This window comes from Galeopterus variegatus, unplaced genomic scaffold (genome assembly GCF_000696425.1).
Source record: "Galeopterus variegatus unplaced genomic scaffold, G_variegatus-3.0.2 Scaffold6255, whole genome shotgun sequence".
NCBI lineage: Eukaryota > Metazoa > Chordata > Mammalia > Dermoptera > Cynocephalidae > Galeopterus > Galeopterus variegatus.
In genome coordinates, this window is record NW_007732366.1 from 110,392 (window position 1) to 125,170 (window position 14,779).

Below are 14,779 nucleotides of genomic sequence, written 5' to 3' on the forward strand. Positions count from 1 at the left end.
TTTCTCCAGCGGGGAGATGACACTGTTCCTTCTCTGACAGAGTCCAACGTCGTGCCTTTTCTGCTTTACAGGAAAGGTGACCCAGGGCTAGTGTCCAGTGAAGGCACCTAGGAAGGACATCTCAGGGCTCTGCTTGGTCTGGGGAAAGGGAGAGCACAGATCACCAGGTGGCAATGCTGCACCGCTCCTGCACCCAGGAGGTGGGCGACAGTGCTGAGTTTCAGGGTGAGGACAGGATGTTGTTGCTAATCCTCTGGATTTCCAGTAAAAATCCTGCCAAGTCCATCTGGTTCTCCCTGGATCCTCAACTCTAAGCAAAGACCATTTCCTTCTCACCTCTCTGGGCAGGACTTTTGGACATAGGGAAGTGAATGTGATTTCTAGGTTCACTATGTCCTGGTTTGCTGTGATGTCACTACATTGAAATCAAAATACACATTTTAATAAATAATACAGAAAGATAAAATAACCCGTAATGAGCAAATGTTTGTAATGTATTTGTATCATCGAGGTTTCTGTCCCCAGCTATAGATGTGCCCTGTCTCTTGGGTCAGGACACTCCAGTAGAGTAAATAGGAAGGAACCATAGTTATTGCAGAAAGGGTCCAACATGGAAGAGTCCAGAGGTGAGAGTCCTGCTGTCCCAGGACTACCACATGTAGGGATGACTCCCATTTCTGGGCAGAACTGTTCTTTGATTCTTTTTGTATTCACCGTAGTTCTGAAATTGCAGGATGCTGAGATCCAGGACTGACGAACAGTTATACTGTCTCTTTCTTCACCATTAAATGCTGTGCCAAATAGTGTCTAAAGACATTTCTCTCTTCCTGGAGGTGTAATTCTTCGATTATCTAAACAAGACCTATGCTGGTCTGATTGGCAATGGGCTGGATGCCCAAGGGTGGATGTGAAGACTTGCAACTGAGCCTTTTGAGCTCTGAGGAGGGATATGTTTCCATTACTTTATCGACCCAGAGCAGAAAATGTAGGTCAATGAGAAAATCCTGTTATGATAATCTTGTACTTTATTTGGGACACTGGGAGGTAAACATCTCACCAATTTTCAGAAATTCATCAAAAGCAAGTAAGTATGATTGCCAACGAAAGAGCTTTCAGCTAAAAATGTGTAGGGGTTACATATCTTCTCTGCCTTTGCTGATGTGGAGCTTATCTTGGGGACAGGCCACAAAGCTTTTAGGATACCTGCCTAGCAATTTCTGCAATGTGCTCAAAAATGGTCAGGCAAAGAAACTGGAGAAAGAGGTATAGTGGGGTGAATGTCGAGATTGCTGATTTGGGAAATGGGCAACTTGGGGTTCATGATAAATAATACTGTTTATTTTGTTTATGTTAAGAATTTTTCAAAATAAAAATAGGAAGATGGACAGCTACATATACTGCTTAGAAAAAATAATAATTCAGGAATCACAGTCTGTTGATCTCACTGGCTTTGCAAAAGAAAAGAGATTTCACAGGACAGTCATGCTACCAGAGGAGAGGGTCTGGGGAGGTTGGATAGCTGACCGCAACCCACCCCGTCCACTACCAGGGTCTTGACTCTGCCACAAGGAAGAATTCAAGAGCAGAGTTAGAGTGGAAAGCAAAAACGAGTTTAATGTAAAGAATAAGAAATACACACTTCACAGGGAAAGTGCAGGCTGGCTCCAGAGAATAAGTGGCAGCCATGGCAAGTTTAATACAACAGTTAAGAAATAGATGTTTCAGACAAAGTGCAGGCTAGCTTGAGAGAGTGAGCAGCAGCTTGCTTAAGGCAGCGTTAACACAAAGGTAAGAAATACACACCTCACTGGTAAAGTGCAGGGTGGCCCCAGAGAGAGTGAGCAGCCCTGTCTTCTTCCTGAATTCCACTTTTACAGTTTGGCTATCTATACATATTCATGCTATCTAATGAATAGTTAACTAAGGGGGTGGGCTCGGTTATGTAACAGATCGTGTAACCTAGGCTTGCACATGCTTGGTTGGTCTCTTTGGAGCATGCTCATTACTTAAATTTCAACAAACACTTAAAATATGCTCTCTAGCACCTCCAGTGGAAGGTCACTCAAGAGACTAAACTCCTTTTTACTGAGCATGCTCAGCCACTGGGATTACATAAATCTGCCTCCTGGAGTCTCAAACTCTACAAGTTGGTGTGAAAATAGGTACAACAAGCAACAGTAGCTCAGGACTCAGAGGAGAGGCCTGAGTCCTAGGGCAATGGTTCAAGACCCAGGGGAGGGGCCTGAACCCCAACCTCAGGGAAACTGAGCACCTCCTATCTCAATCAGAAGGGATGCAAATCACCTCCCACCCCCACTGTGGGATTTTTCCTAAGTCTTCCAAAAGCATGGACACAGACATTTGCTGAATAATGATTTCTGGGAAAGTATATGTGAACAAACAGCAGACATCCCCTATGCAATTACAAAGAGTTGGGATTGAGATTCTCTAGTGTGCTCGGTTCCTCTTTGCCGGCACCTCCAGGGATGTGGCAACAGCAAGAGCTCCCATGAAACCCCAGAGCAGGGACACACAGAGCTCAGGCAGGTGTGGGAGGGCAGAGAAGTAGGTGGACAAGTGGAAATTCTTTGCAAAGCTGGTCTTTGGGAGAATGAGGAGAGGTTTCCTGCAAAGCCATGCCCGTGCTGACCACCACAGCCTTACCCCTTCCTCCACTCCATCACCTTTGGTCCTTGCATCTTGTGATAGCTCAGAAAGGAATCATCATGCCTGACCAGGAAAGTGAAACTCTTTTTGTCACAAATCAAGTTAGGGGAAAAAGGAACAAAAAGCAGAGTGTTCTGAAACATCATCACTTTGGTATTCTAGAATGAGCTGAAGATGGCTGTCCTCTGACACTCAGTGGCTGCTCTCTCCTTCTCCGTGGAGGAAGAATATAGGATGAGGTCAATGACTAAGAGCCCCAGGCCCTCACGTGGATTGCTGCTGGGTTGGTGGAAAGAGGGAGAGGAGGGTGCAAAAAATCCCAAGTTTGTTAGCTAGGGAAATCTGAATCCCACCATCTCATTTCTTGGTGATCTGGTTGCTTCTCACCTCCACTCCCATATGCAAAGTTTCCTTTTTCCTCCAAATGTCAATTATCTCAGCAACAAATATAATAGCAATCTCTGTGAATCTCTATCATGTCCCCGAACCTGCAGAGAATACTGAAATGGCCCTTTACACTTAAAATTTCTGTGTCCTCTTTATGCTTCTTCAAGAAAAGAAATAAAAACAAGGTCAAGGGTTCAGATCCCCATACCAGCTAGCCATCAAAAAAGAAAAAGAAAATCATGGAGCAAGGCCTTCAAAATTCAGAGAGGAAATCTCTGGCATAGAATATTCCACTCAGCCCAGCTATGAAGCAAAAAAAATAACGGATGCTTTGAAACATGCAATCATATCTTAAACATATGCTCTCAGAAGCTACTAAAAGAATAATTCCACTAAATAAGGGAAGGCGTAAAAAAAGAAAGTTTGCACACCCATGTTTATAACAGCACTATTCACCATAGCCAAGATATGGAAGCAACCTAAATGTCCACCAAGAGATGAATAGATCAAGAAAACATGGTGTATACATACAACATTGTTAAGCCTTAGAAGGAAATTCCATTATGTGTGAGAACATGGATGAACCTTGAGGATATTACTTTGGAAAATAAGACACACACACACACACACACACACACACATACACACACACTCTGCATGATTCCTCTTATATGAAGTGTCTAAAGTAGTCAAAGTCTTACCTGAAAGTGGGATGGTAGTTGCCAGGAGTTGTGGAAAAGGGAAAGGAATTTGTGTTCAACGGACACAGAGTTTCGGTTTTGCAAGATGAAAAGTTCTAGGGCACCTTGTACAACAATGTGCTCATAGTTAACACTTTGGTACTGTATACTTAAAAATGATTATGATGGTAAATTTTGTTATGTTTTTTCCTATAATAAAAATAATTAACTGTTACTAATTGAGGAAGGAAACACATTAATTTAAAATGTATTAGTATATGCTACCATGAAAAAATGGTGTAAGTACAAAAAGCTGGAGATACAACACAGGAGAGAAACAAAGGGGAAGATCCTTGTTACCCCAGCGATCACCCACGGACCAGCAGAGTCTGCATCACAGGAGGCTGCATAGAAAGGCAGGCTTGCAGGCCCAGCCTGCACATCTTGAATCAGTCGGTTCACCTGCAAGATCCCCAGGTGGCTCCACTGCATGTGAAGCGCTGCCCCAGGTGGTGGAGGGCGATCCCAGGATGGCGGCTCTGCTCCAGGTGTAGAAGCCTCCAGTCCAGATGGGAGCATGTCAAGAGGGCCCAGGAGGGATATTTCCAAGACGGTAAAGTCAACAGAATATCCAAAGTCTCCTAACTTCTTGAAAGTCATACAAATAATATCACAGTTAAATTAATGAGAACTACATAGGAAACAATCAAACAAAAACAAAGGAAAGTTCCAACTTCAGGAAGAACAAGTGTGCAGAAAGTGAAAAGTAATGAAGTTTACATGTGAGAGGATTAGTCATGGAAAAAGAAACAGTGAATGACTGAGCTAACATAACTACTATAAATGTATTGGGAAGAAGGAGGAATGGGAAGAGGGACAGAGAACAGTTACTGTCAACCATTGCAGCAGCTGTCGTGTGATGCAGCAGACAATGGCTGCACTGAAAAATCATGCAGCATTAACGAAGGCATTGTATTTAGAGATATGGAAGAAAAAGTCAAAAGAATCAGCTAAAGATGTTCAAAGTGGTTGCCTCTAAGAAACAGAAATTGAGAAGAGGCAGAGAGAACTACTGACTTTTCATAAGAAGTCTTACAAAAATATTCGATTCTTTCACATATGGGCAATTGTAACTTTGCTAAAATAAAAACAAAAAATGTAATGACTATGGATGTTTATTCCTGATGACAATTGAGAAGAACACATGACACTTAAAGGTTAACTTAAATACTGTTACTGGACTCAGGTCCGGCTGCCTGCACGCTTGAGAAGAAAAAACCCTTAGAAGTCAAATGGTTGGTGTTAGAAAAGCAGATGTATTCAGCTGAAGGAGATGGAAGGCTGTCCCATCTCAAAGATTTACATTTACTGAGGGGTTTTTAAAGGAAGGGGTGAGGGAATGGAATGTGGGAGGTGAAAAGCAGGAGAGCAGGAGATGTGAGTTGTGAGGGCTCCTTTTCTATGTGTCAGGTACAAGGTCTCGCCAAGGCCTCATCTGGTCTCTGTTTTCATCTTCACTGTTATCTCAGGACCCTGCAAGATTTTGATTTGCACCAGTGTACTTGGCTGGTGCCCAAGGTCAGCTTCAGTTGTTTTGCCTTGATCGTTTCTCAAAACTCTACAAGTCTCAAAGAACTGTTAGCTTTGCAGAGTACTAAGTAGCTTCTCGGCCTTGATTTCCTACTTAGCAAGTGAGATGAGAAAGTGAGGGGATGGGAAGAAGGAGTGGAGAGAAAAAAACCTGTCATTTTTAAAATCCTCCCCGCCTCTGCAGCCCAGGCAGCTTTAGGGCCCAACATGGCTTCAGTCCTGCTCACTCCAACAATACTAAAAGATGCTTGAGCATATAACACACGTGCACTAATGTGTGAATGACATCAACTCTGAATAAAAACATGTAAGACTATGTCAATAAATGCATCTTGGATAATGATGCATGAATGAACTCTCTCCCCCAACTCCCTTACTGCCTCTGTGTGAATTCAGGCGCGTAGGGAACAGGACCCAACCAGGGTCCCTCCTCTTCCTCTTGCCTCCAGCAGGTCCTGCATCCAGTCCTGCTGCACAGAGGGCTCCCACCCCTGCCTTGAGTCTGTTGCACAGATGCCCCTAATGCCCTCTGCCACCACTGCCTTTCCTGGTGGGGCCCAGGTTGACCTGACCAAGAAGAGCACCCCATCTGTGAGCCCCAAGACCACAGGGAGGAGGACAGCCAGGTGGGAAGTGTCACCTCCCGCCTCCCTTGTCCAGATCCCTCTGCACTGATGACGGGAGAGGCTGGTGCCTGCTTCACTCATCCATGTTCCCTGTTCATTTATTCTTCATCAGCTCAGACCGCACCTCCCAGCAGTCACTTCACCCCAGAAGCAGACTGACCACTACAGCCTATCATCAGGAAGCCCCAAAGCACTGTCCCTGTCCCCTCCCCTGATGCCACATGTCAGCTTCACTTTAGTGCCTGAGGGCTCCAGCTCCTTAGGCAGATGTTCCTCCATAGGGTCAGTCCCTACACGGAAGCCACAGATGTCACCTTTCATCCTGTCACACCCCTTCTGCTTTGCTGGGAATTTCTGTCACTGGGAGCTGGAGGGATGGAGGGGGAATTTTCGTGCTGCATCAAGACATTCAGACAGACTCTTCTCCCCCGAAACCTCAAACTCTGTCCCTTCCCAGCTACGGGAAATAAAACACAGACCAGATGGGCATTTTAAAGAACACTTCAACATTTATAGTATAAAACTGTGCAGGCCCGGTAGACAGGAAGTCATGTGTGGGAGTCTGACAGGGGTAAGGGAACTCAAGGTGCGAAGTAGGCCAATATTAGGCTCCTCAGGAGGGGCCACAGTAATGACACAGATCAGGCTCATTTACCATATACAGTCACTACACATGGAATATATTACAAGATAAAACAAAAACAGTGATAATAATTAATACGGGACAGCTGCAAACATCTCATAAATATTAAATTAACACTCTCATCCTCCAACCACAATGACAGATAAATGCTATTATCTTCTCCATTTTATAGATGAGGAAACTAAGGCACCAAGAGAGAAAATGCTGGTTAGACCCGGCAGGGAGCTGAATCCAGGCCGCCTGGACACAGCTGATGCTTCCTCAGGTGAACCGGGGGACCCAGGAGCTGACCCCAGAGGCTGGAGTCCCAGCAGCGCGGCGCCTCTGTGGGCTCTTGGCTGCACCTGCTGTTGCTCCAGGACTCAGAGGCTCTCGAGCTGTGAGGAAAAAGAGAAACCAGTAGACGTTCAACTGGTGGGAAAATATCGCTCTTTATTCCCCCAGCACTTATCCCTCCTCAGTCACTACAGAATCACATTCTGCCTTTCTCTGAGAAAGATGACGTCCCCACTTTTTTCTCCCCCATCCCACTGTCCCAGCCCGTGCCAGTCTCTTCCTGTGACTGCATCAACATCGTCACCTCCCTGCTTCCAACACCCACCACACAGGGGGTGAAAGGGCTGCAGGGCTGAAGGACGAGCCCCGGAGTGAGTGGGAGCCAGTGTCCTCTCCTGCTCTCCACACAGTGGGAGGCCTACCCAAAGAGAGGTCCTGGCTCGTGTCCTTCCAGGCCGGGGGTGGGTCACACACAGTCCCTCTCTCCCTCAGCTCCCAGCCCTCCCCCGGGCTTGCCACTGCCATCCACCCACCATCTCCCACAGGCAGCCTCCTAGAGAGGGATCTGCAAATTTGAAACCCTGCTTCATGTGCTATGACATTCATGACATCGGTATTGGAGGAAATCCTATTAAGACAATCCACCTGAAATCATGAACATTTCTATTGGACATCAACATTTAAAGCAGGAAATTTGAGAATCAAGCACATGACTTATATACCTTTTTCACGCCAATGCCCCAGGGACGTACGATGCAGCTGTCCCAGCCCACAGAAGCCAGAACTGCCATTCCCTCTAAGGGAGACGCTGCAGGGGAGGGCAGGAACAGCAGCAGCCCTGCTCTGCCCCGCTGTGGGTGCCCCCTGGATGGGCCCCTAGCTGTGGGGCAGGTGAGGAATGTCCCAGGCTGCCCAGGACTGAGGGGCAGAGTGACAGTGGGTAAGTTCAAGGATGAAACCTACCCTCCCTTGTGGGTCACATGAAGTGGGGGACACAAGAGAAAGACCCTGGTCTCCTGGACACCAGCCTTCCACTGTCCCATGCATTGCCTTTGGTAAAACACAAAACCTCCCATTTTCTCTTTTCCTCTCCCCTCAAGCAACCTGATAATGGAGGAATCACACTGGCCATCCCTTACTTCAAATTTACCGGGCAGTGGCCACCTTCAGAAAGGAGAATTGGCTCAGGGAGGACAATGTGGGGCCACAGAGCAAATGCCCCAAAATACACAGCTCCTGGGTACTGTGTCCCTGAAGGGCTGGACAAGGAAAAACGCAGAGGTAGGATAAGAACAGTGACCACAGCTGCCTTGACAATAGGCTGGTCACTCTCCCCAAATGGTCCGGGGACATCTGCGGATCTAGTCTCCTGTGTTATCTGCAGGGTACGTGCAGAAGGCAAGAGCATGTGGTGGGAACCTGGGAAGAGCACAGGCCACGAGTGACCAGAGGAGCCACACTCAGGAGACAGCTCCTGGAGGAGGCGCTTGAGGAGCTGCACAGAGGACAGAGGAGGCCCTTGTGTGCTCAGGACCATCGCCTGTCATATGTGGGGCCTCCCAAGGGGCTTCCTGGGCAGGGGCTCTTCTGCCATTAGTGACCTCTAGTGTGGGCCTCACAATGGGTCTTTTTCTTGGTGTCCTCAGGATGGCTGCAGAAGCTGGGGGAGGGACGCAGACAGGGAGGGACTGAGGACATCTCTTCTGGTCAGATCCTCTCCAGTTCCTCACCCCGCCCCCACATCACAGAGGCTTTTACCGCTTGTCCCTCTGAGGCCACAATCATCCAGGCCTTGCCAGTCAGCACATGATCCCACCACAGCTACCTGGGTGAGCCCTGAGCGCTGAGAGACAGATAGCAGGGGACGCAGCAGAGCAGGAGCCGCAGCCCCCACTGCCACTCACGCCTCACCCACAGCGAGGGAGGCCACAGCTGGACACTTGAGGGCCTTGCCTGGCCCTGGCTTTTGGCAGGACTCTGGGTGTCAATGGACATGTGGCTCCCATTTTCCTCACAAATACCCCAGCTTTCACTCCCTGCTGCAGAAGGTTCGTCACCCACATTCCTGCCTGTACAGCCGGAGGTCTGAGAGGAACCTGCTGCCCAGACAGGGCCCTTCCCATCTCCAGCCACTGCCCCCTTTTCTCACCTGGACCCTGTGCAGCTGACATTGTCTTCTTCTTGCACAGTCAAACGTAAATAAGAACAGCAGCAGCAACAGCAGCCACCACAGGCATTGCCGGCCATATCATCTCAAGCACTGAGGCCTTCCCTGTAAAAAGGCCTCATTATACACTGGACTCCCGCAGCCACCAGCCTCTTCTCCTCCCCCGTCCCCGCCTCTGACCCTACCCAGGTGGGAATCCCTCCAGGGGTGCCCTGGGCTCACCAGAGGGCACAGGAGGAGTGCTGTGACTCCCATTGTGTCCCATGTGGCCAGTGAACCTCTGTTTCTCTTCTTGGGGAATCTTGGTGGTCACCCAGGACTGGTAGGTCCCATTCACATCAGGCAGGGTAACGCGGCCCTTCAAGGCCTTGCTGGGGGTCACATTCACTGCTGGAGACACTGGAGAGGAAAGGACAGAGCCAGTGAGGCCCATGGCGAAGCCCTGCCCCTGAAGGAGGCCCAGGGCAGGTCCTCTCCATCTTCCCACTCTGCCTGAGGCCCTCACTGACCCCCAGACCTTGTGTGAGTCTGTCCTCACCCTGCGGCCTAATTCCTCCAGACTGGCAGGAGGATGGCCTCAGCAGGGTGGCTTCACGCTCTGGGATCCCCATGTTGATGCTGAGCAGGGGATGGTAGGGGTAGGTCCTGGGGCCTGGGGCCAGGAGGGAACTCTCCATGACAGACAGGCTGGGAGGCAGGTGGGACAGGCCCTGTGTCTGAGGACCCCCTCTCCTGCCTAACACCCACCTCCCCAGGTTCAGGCTGCTGTTGGAGGGCCCACTGCTATCCCGGAGTATGATACAGGGACAGTTCTTTCCCCGACCCCCTTTCTTTACCCAGGGGCTCTGAGTACAGCACACCAACAAAACATGCATGCGACCCTTAGCACAGGGAGGGCTCCTTGAGCACAGTTGGGGGAAAGGGGAGCTCCAGGGAACTGGAGAGGAAAAGGCCTCTGCCCAGAGTACCTGCTCTCTCCTTGAGGTCCATCCAGGAGTCCAGATATCTCTGGAGTCGTCTACAAAGTTCTCCATGCACACGGGCCCAGTAATCCTTGCTCTGAATGCCATCTGTGTCCCAGGACTTCTTGACTTCCACAGCCAAGGTCTGAGCTGAGGACTGAGCCACTTTCCATGTCCGTGTCTTCGGGTTGTAGGAGAGGAAGGGCTCCCCATCATAGTAGAAATGCCTGAAGCCCATGGCGCTGCTGCCTCCTGGGATCTCACAGCCTCGTTCCTCCTGGAGGGAATGTGAGACTGCCCCAACCCAGCAGTGACTTCTCCATTCCATGCCATCCCTCCCCCGCCTTCTCCCCCAAGTGAGAATCTCTAGCCTGGGGACGGCCCCTCCTTGGCTTTCCTCCCTGTCTCCTGACTGCTGAATACCAGCTCACTGCTCTCCAGAGCCCCCTCCCCTAGCCAAACCCAGTGGGAAGAGACTGGGCTCAGCTTTCTACCCCCTCTGTCCCAGAAAAGGCCTCACATCACTCGCCCACTCTTACCTCCTTTCTGGCCCTGCAGAGCTATGATTTGTGCCAGGGTCACTCGGAGTTCCTTTCCGATCTCTGTCAAGTCCTTGGTCTCTGTGTCCCAGGTCTCAGCTCCCAGGACTGCTTCTGCCCACGGCCCCTGGGGCTCTGCCCTGCCTCTTTCGCTGTCATAGTGCAGGAAGAGCTGACCATCCAGGCGTCCCTCAACAACAAACCTCGCATCTTGGGATGCCACCGTGAGGTTATAACAAAGTCTGTGGGGGCCTGGGGGAGAATAAAGCACAGATGAAACTTCCTCCTGGAAGCAGCTGCATGTCAGTGTTTAACACACAGGTTCTGCTGTGCTGACCTTCCTGAGGATGCAGAAAATGCACATGGACACAGGGGCAAGAGCGATGATCGCCAACACAAGGAAAATAGAAAAGGAGGAAGGAAGAAGAGGGGAACTGAAGAATGGAGAAGGGAACCATGTAGTCTGGGGATCAGAACAGGATGGCACATGCTCCCTCAGGGAGCAGGCAGGACGACAAGGGGACAGGCTGGCCTGCAGGAGCAAGGGAGGAGCAGGGAGGCCAGTGTAGCAGGAAGGTCTTGCCAGAGGGGAGGGGACGTGAAGGGCCCAGGACAGAGGGATCCATAGTCAGAGGGGCCGTGGTGCAGATGCAGGGCAGGGTGTGGTGGACAGTGAGGGCAGCAGCCTCTGGCAAAGGCTCATCATGGACAAGGTGGGGGCAAGGGAGGCCATGCAGTGAGGCGGGAGGGGCAGGAGGGGCAGGAGTGTTGCGGGCCCAAAGGAGTTCAGGGTGAGGAGTTCAGGGTGGGCTCAGTGTCCCAGGTGGAAGCAAAGGTGTGGGCTCGGGTCCAAATTAGAAGAGTAACATGTCAAAGACCCAGGAGGAGAGGTGGATGGACCTGCTAGTGTCTCAAAGATGGGCAGGTGGAGGGTTTTCAAAAAGTCAGTGCATCTTTTCAGTGAGTGGGGCTGGGAAAACTATGACTACATATTCATAAAAATGAAGTTGGACCCTTGACTTACACCAGATACAGAAATTAACTCAACATGAATCAAAGACCTAAACTCAAGACCAAAAACTATAAAACTCTTAGAAAAAAACATTGGGGATAATCTTCATGAGGTAGGATTTGGCAATACTTTCATAAATATGAGACCAAAGCACACACAAAAAGAAAAATAAATGATACACTGAGCTCATCAAAATGAAAGCATTTGTGCATCAAAGAACACAGTCAACTGGGTGAAAAGGCAACCCTTGAAATGGGAGAAAACATTCATAAATCATGTACCTGATAAGAGATTAATATCCAGATAATATTAAGAACTCCTATAACTCTAAAACGAAACAGCCAACCCATTCAAAAATAGGCAAAGGACTTGAACAGACAATTTTCCAGGAAGACATACAAATGGCCAATAAGCACATGAGAAGATGCTGAACACCAGTAGTCATTAGGGAAATGCAAATCAAAACCATAATGTGATACCCCTTCACCCCCATTAGAATGACTATCGTGTGTGTGTGTGTGTGTGTGTGTGTGTGTGTGTGTATAAACACACCCCACAAAAATAGCAAGGATGCGGAGAAACCGGAACCCAGGTGTACTGCTTTTGGAAATATAATATGGGACACCCCTATAGAAAACATTATCGTGGTTACTCTAAAGATTAAAAATAGGATTACTGTATGATCCAGCAATTCTACTTCCAGTCATATGCCCCAAAGGACTGGAAGCAGAGAATTAAAGAGCTGTTTGTACACCCATGTTCATAGCAACATTATTCCCAAGAGCCAAAAGGTGTAAGTAACCCGAGTCCATCAGCTGATGAATGAATAGTCAAAACGTGGTATATACATGTAATGAGTATTATTCAACATTAAAAGGAAAAACATTCTGACATGTGCTACAACATGAATGAACCTGGAACATTAGAAGTAAAATAAGCCAGAAACAACAAGACAAATATTATATGATTCCACTTAGAGGAGGGACCTGGACTAGTCAGATTCATAAAGACAGGCAGTAGAATGGTGGTCACCAGGGGTGGGGGTAGGGAGAACGGGGACTTACTGATTAACGTGTAGAGTTTTGGGTTGCACAAAAATGTGAATGTACTTAGGGACACTGAGCTGTACACTTAAAAATGGTTAAAACAGTAAAAGTTATATTTATGTTATCACAATTAAAAAACAAAATAAGAACTGGTGTGGTGCACCACAGAATAACATAAATTAGAAAGGGGTGGGAGGTGCTGGTCAGAGAAGAGGGAACCCAGGCAGGTGGACAAGGGTGGGCGCAGGACAAGGCCCCACAGGGGGAGAGGTGAGAGGGACCAGGGTGAGTGGGAGTCCAGCACCTGTGGGCTGGAGAGTGGAGGCCCCAGGAGGGTGAGGCTCAGAGTGAAGGAGTGGGAAGGGGCTGGTGAGGCAGGGCAGAGCAGGCACCTGCACTGGAGGGAGGGCGGGGAGGGGCACTGCCCTGTGCTGTGCTTAAGGCCCAGTTCTCATCAGCACCAGGGCACCCCTTGTGAGGGTTGGACGGGAGTGGGGGTGGAGGGAAGACCCCTGGACACAAGGCACCATCAGAAAGTTAGGGTTAAGGGAAGCTGGGAGGGGGTGACATAGGGACAGCACTGGGTGAAGCCTCCTTGTAGGCAGTGGCTCATAAGGGGAGATGGAGGGACCTGCAGTGGAGGAGGGAGGGGATGAGGGGTGAGAAAGGAGGGGATAGCAGGGAGGGGAGGGCAACAGGACTAGGAGGCGTGTGAGGTGGGCAGGGGAGAAGGCGAGGAGAGAATCTGATGCGAGTACAGGGCATATTACATCATGAGAGGTAACATTAGGGTGGGGGTGGGGGAGAGGGAGAGGCCCCAGGGAGCAGGAGGCCAGGGGACAATGAGGGTGGACATGAGAAGTCACAGGGAGAATCCTTGGCCCTGGACCGCAAGGAACCCACTCACCAGCGGCGGCACCCAGGGCTGTAAAAAGGGCAGCGGCGGCCAGAACAGCCGGACATGTCGCAGCCCCAACTTCATCACCGTCGTGCCGGCCGGCGCAGTGGTCGACTAGCTGAGTCACCCGCAAGATCAGGGTAATTAACTCACTGTCACCTGACCCCGACTCCCCCAACCCACTTCAGACACGACGCGAGAACCCGTCCCAGCAGGGAGACGCTTCGAGCGACACTCAGGGAAACCCAGCCGGACCCCTGGCCGGGCCGCGGGTGGCAGAGAATCGCACTCACCAGCGGCGACATCCAGGACTGCAAAAAGGGCAGCGCGGGCCAGGAACAGCAGGGCGTGCGACACCCCCATGGTCACCAACTGCGCTGCCATCTCACCAGAGCGAGCAGCGAGGGACAATCAGAGTGGTCAGAGCGGGAAAGGCCCGTAATGAATTCACTTCCGCCTGGCAGCGCCCCCAGCCACTCACTAGACTCGGGCCAATCGTGAGCAGGGAGGAAAAGGAAATCTCTGGTGGCCCCGAGTCCAGGGAAGTTTTTCAGGCTGTAACTAGCTCCTAGGAAAGGTGGAGAGGCTGGAAAAGCCTGCGACTTAGGATCCTCTGAGTAGGTCAGGCGGGCGAGTCCAACCAGGTGCCGCAGGGACAGGCTGAGTGTTACAGCCCCAACCTCAGGAGGACGCCCAGATCACAGCCTTCCTCCCCCAAGTCCGCGACTATCCCACTCCCACCTGCACCCCGGACTAGCGCAGGTCTCCCCAAGTTCCTTTAGCCGCCCACTCCTCCGGCCTGCGCTCACTGGCTCGTTACTTCAAGGACAAACATGGAGAAGAGACATCGCCTTGTTACTCTCCCAACACTCCCCCCTCAACCACGCACAGCATTACTAGCGATGTGACTGGTGACCAGATTTGCAGATTGCAGCCACCTCTGCCTCTCAGAAACACTTTCTGCATCTGAATCGCTCAGACTCCAAACTCTCTTAGATGGTTTAGCCTCTATAATCATCCCCCCCTCCAACTGATGCCAAGATTTAGCCAGGTCTCCTTTCTTGTGGCCACATCCTGTCACTGTCTCAGCTCTGCCAGGGCGGCTTCCGTATTCAGTCTAGAGATGTCGCTCCACACAGTCCACTTCAACAGAGAGTTCTCTCCAGAACCCCCCCCCCCCCCTGTCTTAGGACATCTGTGCCTCTGGGCTCATTTGCACCTCAAATCCAACAGGTTTACAAGGACACTCCACGCCTCTTCCACCACACCAGCCTCTCCCCTCCCCT

The 14,779-nt window shown here is 50.1% G+C and overlaps 1 protein-coding gene across 1 annotated transcript; it reads right to left on the reverse strand.

Moving 5' to 3' along the window:
• Positions 1-6,438: 6,438 nt before the first annotated feature.
• Positions 6,439-13,856, reverse strand: LOC103606065 (MHC class I polypeptide-related sequence B-like). The gene is made up of 6 exons (XM_008590659.1): positions 13,787-13,856; positions 10,538-10,789; positions 10,005-10,292; positions 9,259-9,435; positions 7,592-7,677; positions 6,439-6,946 (listed from the first exon to the last, which is right to left on the reverse strand). Exons 1-6 carry the CDS (start codon positions 13,854-13,856, stop codon positions 6,746-6,748), a joined length of 1,074 nt encoding a protein of 357 aa, XP_008588881.1. The 3' UTR covers positions 6,439-6,745.
• Positions 13,857-14,779: the final 923 nt, after the last annotated feature.

Excerpts from the sequence above, each read along its gene's own strand:
- LOC103606065 (XM_008590659.1), bottom strand. The coding sequence starts at position 13,856 with ATGGGGGTGTCGCACGCCCTGCTGTTCCTGGCCCGCGCTGCCCTTTTT. Across the intron at positions 10,790-13,786 it reads AGTCCTGGATGTCGCCGCTG|GCCCCCACAGACTTTGTTAT; the intron begins GTGAGTGCGATT and ends ATTCTCCCCCAG. Across the intron at positions 6,947-7,591 it reads GGGGCATTGGCGTGAAAAAG|CAACAGCAGGTGCAGCCAAG; the intron begins GTATATAAGTCA and ends TGAGTCCTGGAG.